Here is a 7,267-nt window from a genome sequence, read left to right as displayed (position 1 = left end):
AACCCTCCACCATCTGCACTAAAAAACCTTGAACCTAAGTTCCTCGAGTGTGTGTCACTCTGTGGACTATTTCTGGACATATTTACCTTTTTGATGGCAGTAGTATTTTAGACATTGGACTACAAACACTTGACATATTAAACTATGGTCTTATTCACAATGACTGACTTCTTCACTTTTCAGTTTTCCTGTTTGGTTTTCATGATGTTTCTTTTCTCGTTGTTCACTTAAACAAATCTACTAGTTTGAAATTCCTTGCCTGCAGTAGTATGACATTGTTCTGCATTCTGTCCATCAAGTGTTCTTTTTGCATTTGTCATCGAAGTGGGACGGGTATGCTCAGACGAGGGTCCAGTGCTCTCCATGCAACTGGAGTCAAGCTATCCTGGCTGATGAGGGCTGAAAGCCCAAAAGTGGGCCTAGGATGCTTTTTTACAGTCCAGAGAGGACCTGACCTAGTAGTTCCGGCTGGACTGTTCCCATTGGGCGCAGGATCAAGACTGATTTTCATATGGCTGGGTCCAAACTCGAATGGCATGGTGTTCTTTTTCTGGAGTATATCTCACATCTAGCAATGTATATATGTACTCCCATCTGAACTTTACACTGGCAAAAAAATCAACTAGTGTAAGCATGTATATGTTACACGTATGCAATGTTTAGCTCAGGATCATAACCATGTCTCACCAAAACATACATTTATGTGTGTTCTCTTATATCATCTTTATTCCATTGTACCGACCATGGGCTGGCATTATGTCACAAACATAGCAAATCATACACGACACCAATAATCTGTGCTAGTGGTTACATTTTCTGTTGCAGACCTTAACATAGAAGGAGGGGACACATCAGACAATTTGATAGTTTACTACAAGAGTGCTTGATTCACCTTGATTACTGATGTACGTATATGCTTTGCACCTTGTCATATGATGTGACCTTTGAAATAGTATACAAAACAGGACTTACTCTAGACACGGGGGAATAGTCAGACCCCCCAGGATATTGCGGCATGGATTGGCAAATTTTGCAGAAATATGGAAATTCGACATCACAGATTTTGAGATTTTGAGGAATTTTTGCAACAGTCTATTTTTCTATTCTGCATAAAATAATTATTCCATAACCCTGCTGAGGGCCCTAGATTTAATTTAAAAATATTGCCTCTAGGCCCATTGCATGCCCTGTTTCCACTATGATCACCTTCCACCCCTTGTCTCCCGGCCCCCATCCTGCTGGCATCATTACAGCCATCGGTCACGCCACAGATTATACATTTTGGCCCCTGGGAAAAGGTTTGTGACTGCCTATGCAATAGGGGCTGATAAGGTAGTGTGGGGGTGGGATGAGAAGGGAACCAGGTGAGTGAGATGTGGCGTGAGGATGGGATGAGATGGGAAAAGGGTGCGTGGGGAGGGGAGATGCGATTTGGGAATAGACCCATCTTGCAAAGTGTCACGTGTGCACATCACCAGAGATGATTTGTGAAATATAATTAACATCTGTAGATCTTGAAAGGAGCTCATTGGGCAAGTATATTACATGTGCATCAAACAGGCAGGAAAACTGAAAAGGAAGCTGGAAGGTTTGCAAGAGGCAACGGGTAAAAGTAGATTTTGAGAAGTCGACTACCATGGCTCATTTTTGCATCTAAAGCACTGTAAATATTGGTAAATTATACAAATTTCATTTAACCCATTTGCATTTTAACATGATTAAATTATTAATGTTTAGATTTTAAATCATTCACTATAAAATGTTAAAGATCTTACTTCTGTTGTGCTCGTGGCTCACCCCTACCACAAAGCTCCATAGTGATAACGCAATGGCAGAAGCGTACAACGTGAAGTTACATAAAACAGCACACAAGAGTCCCACAAGGGTGATCAAGTGTACTAACCGAAGTGAAGTTGTTTCATAAATCTTTAAGGAATCATCTAACATGTTGAATCGGCTACTCTCAATATTCCATTGATGTGATCGATGTCAATGTGTGCATATCTTTGTGCCTGTATGGGTATGTATTGTACACAACTCAAGCCTTTTAGCTTTGCCACTGTTTGTTGTACTTACAGCGCAAATGGAGGACAGAGCAGTAAAGTAGATTATTGTGGCACACAGGACAGTGTAAGAAACATGGTATAGTCAGTATTATACATAAAAATAACAAAGACCCTTTTTTCCTCCTATGCTTTAGGAACATAGCAAGGAGCAGGGAGAAGCAGCTGACCGCGGAACCGGGAGACCAGAATTCTAATCCATTAATTCGCACTTGGACCAAACAAATGTGTGATCCTGGGCACATTAATTATTTGATCTCTCTCTGGGTAGATTTATTAAGATTAGGACATTTAAACTTGTGCTGAAGACATTGCATATTATTTAGAAACCAGCACGTGAGGGGTTTAGTTCCAGCTGTTTTGCAAGGTTTATTTGTGGAAATACACAATGTGTTCAATTTATCAGGTTCAGAATTAATCAGTAAAGTTGAAACGCATCCCTGAAGACCAAATCACGCTGGCACACGAACTATGATACACAGTGCGAAGCTGCTAGACTGTCAGCGTACTGCAACAGGTGTCAGGTTACCACTGTAGTGACATTTTATCGCAGGTCCTATGAAAGTGCACCATGTAAATAATATCTTTCACAACGTAAAGGAAAATGAGGGAAAAATTGTGAATTATGAAACTAGCGGGCATATGCATCAACATTCGGTAATACACGTCGGTAATAGCGAAAAATAAAGAATCGCTATTAAGGACATGTAAACCGCGATGCATCAAACAAATCGGTAAAAATTATCGAATTGGTAAAAATCGCTATTGAATTGCGAAAGTACGCCCGCAAGAGTAGCAAATACAGAGTTAGCTAATACCGAATCGGTATTAGTGAATCCGGTATTTGCGACTTCGGTAATAGCGAAAACGGGAAAATTACGCGACGCTTCGGAAGCAGGCCGATGACATCACAACCAGGAAGTAGGACAGCCACGCTGCATTCTGTGTTTGGAGTAGCACTGAGGAGGAGGCAGAGCACAGGAGCTGAGGACCCAGACAGAACCTGTAGCAACCAGGACAAGGCAAGCAGGACAAGATGGAGAAGGAGGCCCCCCAGCAGGGAAAGGACACACATCGAAAGCGAAAAAGGAAGTTTTCAGATAAGGAGCTGGAAATCCTAATCGAGTCTGTGACCAGCAACAATGACTGACTGTTTGGCAAGTTGTCGCTGAAGGTGCCAGAGGCAGAAAAACGGAAGATGTGGCTGCGCATCAAGGACAAGGTAAAGGCCTGCGGAGTCACCCACCGCTGCATCGACGACCTAAAAAAACGGTGGTATGACCTGCGTAAGAGGGCCAAGGAGAAGAATGCGCAGAGGGTCAAGGATGCTGCTGGCACAGGAGGGGGCACAGCCAATGTGACGCCTAACACAGCCCTGGAGGACTAGTGGAGTCCACCATAGAACCGGAAGCTGTTGTGGGGGTCACACGTCTGGACACCTCTGGTGCTGCAGAAGGAGGACAAGGTAAGAAGCATGGCAGCGTAACAATGCAGCGTGTACTAAGTCCCTGCCCATTCCCCCATGCCAGGCCCAGTGCCCATGTAGCGTTGCCCTAAACACATACCCTCACCACTGTGTTGCACCATGGGAGTTGTAGTCCATACATGAATGGGTGCATGCCAGAGCCCAGAGATGAATACTGCAGCAAAGGGCCAAATGTCAGACGGAAAAAATTATTTATTGTAAGATGCCACAGCTATTTCCACATACTATACCATGATAATAACTATGCACTGTTTCACACACAGATGCATCCCCCATCGATTCTGACGACAGTGCCCGCCTCGTCATCTCTGAGACGCCAGTGTTGTCAGAAGCAGAGTGCTCACAGGGAGCTGAAGCCATGTCCTCCCCTTCACCACCACGGCGGACAACACCTCCACCATCCCTGCGGTCCAAGACACCACCACCACCACCACCACCATCCTCACGGTCCAAGACACCACCACCACCACCACCATCCTCGCGGTCCAAGACACCACCGCCACCACCACCACCACCAGTGCGGGCCACTCCGCAGAGCCGCAGAGCAGATGTTCCCTCCCTGCCCGTGATGGAATCGGATCACAGTTCATCACCCCCAAATGTTCCACGCCAGGCTGTCGTCACTCCAACCAGCCAAACTTCAGCACGACAGCGCATCAGGCAGAGGGCTGTGCCCCCGGGTCGGGCTGCTGCAAGACCAGTCGATCTGTCCGAAGGGTACGGAGTTGTGGAGACCCGGATGCTGCGTGTCCAGCGCCTGCAGGGGAGACACATGGGTGCCATGAAACTCTCCATGACCAAGCTATGCAACAAACTTGGCAACATGACAGACGATGTGCATGAGCACACCACTGCCGTAGCTGCCGGCAACAATGAAATAAAGCTTTGCCTGCAAGAACTGACACGTGCCGTAGTGGCAGGTCAACAGAGTGAGCGCCGGCGTCACAGGCAGATCATGCTGGCAGTGACTTCAACCAACAAGGCCATTAATAAGCTCTGCAACAGCACGGCTGTGCTGTCCCGCAGGTCCGTGTCCCTGCAATTGGACCTAAGTCATTATTGTGGGGATGTGGCAAAGGCCCTTGAGAGGGTGACCACTGCAGTGGAGCAACTGGAGGCTGGCTCAGCCAGTGTCAGCATTCTGGGAGCAGAAGAGGGGAGTGAGGCAGCCTCCAGTGTCAGCAGCATCTCCCTGTCGGACACCAGTGGGAGGAGGCGCAGTGGCCGCAATGCAACTGCCACAGACTCCCATAGTGTAGAAGCCGAGGAGTCACAGGACAAGAGACTGGGGGTACGCGGCAAACAGAAGTGAACATGTGGCAAAGTTACACTGTCCTTGGTGACGTAACCATGGGCAGACTTAAGTGCCGCACGCATCACCCGCTCTGAGGAGGGACTATTTAGGTTTGACTTTAACTGCAGCAGCAGCATGTTTGTGTTACGTTTATCTGCACCAGTCAGGTGTCAATGCCCATTAAACCCTTGCAAATCAGATCCTGTTGTCAAGTCACTCTCTTACCTGTCTCAGAAATGATTCCGTGTGATGTATGTCCGCCTCCGTTGCCCTTCAGCTGTGTTGGGCACATGCGCCTGTCGGTGTTGGGGGGGTGGTTGCTGTGCACATAGTTCATCCTCTCCGTCCACCTCTATGGGTATCCCCCTGCGTGTGGCGATGTTGTGCAGGATGGCACACACAGCAATGATCTGGCAGCAGGTCACTGGGTCCTACAGCAAGGCACCTCCAGTCTTGTGCAGTATTCGGAAGCGGCTCTTGAGGATGCAGAATGTATGCTCAACTACATTCCTTGTACTGATGTGTGCTCTGTTGTAGCGCTGCTCTTGCGGTGTAGCTGGGTTCAGGTAGGGAGTGAGTAGATAGTCACGCAATGCGTATGCGCTGTCACCTGCAGGATGAGGAGAGAATGGTCATCAGCATGATTGCAAATATACATGTGGGGATGGAGTGGGTGGAGAGTACGATGATGCATTAATATGTACCTAGTAGGTGTCCCTCTCCAAATTCACCGTTGATCAGGCGCCTGTGGAGGCCACAGTGACGGAATATTTAAGCATTGTGTGTGCTACCGGGGAATTGGGCTACAAGGTCCGTAATGATGTACTTGGCATTGCACACCACCTGCACATTTATAGAATTATATGACTTCCGGTTGCGGAAAATGTATTCGGTGGCTGATGGAGGACAGATGGCAACATGCGTGCAGTCAACACATCCTATGACATGGGGGAATTGTGCCACCTGGTAGAATTTCCGTTTGGTGCGGGTCAGCTGCTGGGGGGTTGTGGGGAAGGTGATGTGGCGATTTATTAATGTCAGCATGGCCTCTAGGAACCGGTGGAAGAAGCGTGATAAAGCGCTTTGCGACACGCCTCCAGTCTCAGCTATTACCCCCTGGAAGCTTCCAGATGCAAGCAGGTGCAGGCAGCATAGGACCTGCACATGGGCTGGTATGGCGTTGGTCCTACGGGTCTCGTGCTGCAGTAAATTTTCCAGGTCTGCTATTAGGCGCATTATCATGGCACGGTTGAGTCTATACTTGTCGTACACCTGTTCCTCGGTCTGCCCCAGCAAAGTGATGCGCACCCTGAAGATCCTGTCCTGGATCATCCTCCTGCGCTGGGCCTGGGCGTTGATCCTCCTCCTCCTAGCAAGCACGTAGAGGGCAGCCATTTTGGTTGACATGTGGGGTTTCCCAGGGCATTTTTGAAGGGTTACTGATTGTCAGCACCTGCTGTTGGGGTTGTAACATTTTTTTTTTCCTTCAGTTAACTTTACCTCCTGATTGCGATTCCCCTTATTTTGCTCATGCTAAATAGCGATTATTTGGATTTTCGGTATTAGCGACTTTTCATGCATACCATTGCGATTCGTTATTAGCGATTCGGTATTACCGAGGTCAGCTTTGGGGTTCGGTAATTCCGATTGTCTGTTTTGCGATTCGGTAATTTACCGCGGGGGTTTATTAGCGATTCTTTATTTTTTACCGATTTATTGTTTGATGCATAGCATTTTCTGGTTTTGCGTTCGGTATCGGCCTGTTTTACCGATTCGCTGTTTTACCGGGAGGTATTTCCGTTGATGCATCTGCCAGTTAGTGCACAATGCTTGTGCAGCTCTTGGCCCTGCACCCGCTGGCACAGTTAAACCTGCTAGTTCTGGAAAACAACATCCAATGATAACGAGCACTGGCAAGTGCGGGGTGCTGCAATGCAGGGACTGTATCAGGACAGGGTAAGGAGTCTGTTTGGACATTTATGTGGAAAATAACCAATCCACAAATCCTACAGTATAGACACTTAGGGCCAGATGTAGGAGACCAAATACCGGTCGGTAACGGCCAATTTCGGCAGTTACCGACCGGTATTTGGGTTTTGTAATGTAGGGGGCCTTTGATTTACAGAATCGGTAACTTTACCGATTCGGTAAATTTACAGAATCGGTAAAATACCGAATCGGTAAATTTACTGATTCTGTAAATCAATATGTAGGTGGCACTGCAAACAGTGCAACAGGCCCCTAAGAATTCATTATTTACCATGAAATACTATTGCATGGTAAATAACGAATTCCTGTGTACATGCACATCTGTGCATGTACACCTGTGCCATGTGGCACACAGACATGCCCTAAGGGCATGTCTGTGTGTCACATGGCACAGAGGCCAGAAACAGGGGTTCAACAGGGTGTCAAAGTGACACC

The 7,267-nt window shown here is 47.3% G+C and overlaps 1 protein-coding gene across 1 annotated transcript; it reads left to right on the top strand.

Annotated features, from left to right (window-relative positions):
- Positions 1 to 3,834: 3,834 nt before the first annotated feature.
- On the top strand, positions 3,835 to 4,861 carry LOC147668759 (uncharacterized). Its single transcript, XM_086948452.1, has one exon. It carries the CDS (start codon positions 3,908 to 3,910, stop codon positions 4,859 to 4,861), a length of 954 nt encoding a protein of 317 aa, XP_086804578.1. The 5' UTR covers positions 3,835 to 3,907.
- The last annotated feature ends 2,406 nt before the right edge of the window (positions 4,862 to 7,267 follow it).

This window comes from Lissotriton vulgaris, unplaced genomic scaffold, assembly GCF_964263255.1.
Source record: "Lissotriton vulgaris unplaced genomic scaffold, aLisVul1.2 SCAFFOLD_6198, whole genome shotgun sequence".
Taxonomy (NCBI): domain Eukaryota; kingdom Metazoa; phylum Chordata; class Amphibia; order Caudata; family Salamandridae; genus Lissotriton; species Lissotriton vulgaris.
This window is presented reverse-complemented; position numbering and strand designations above follow the sequence as displayed.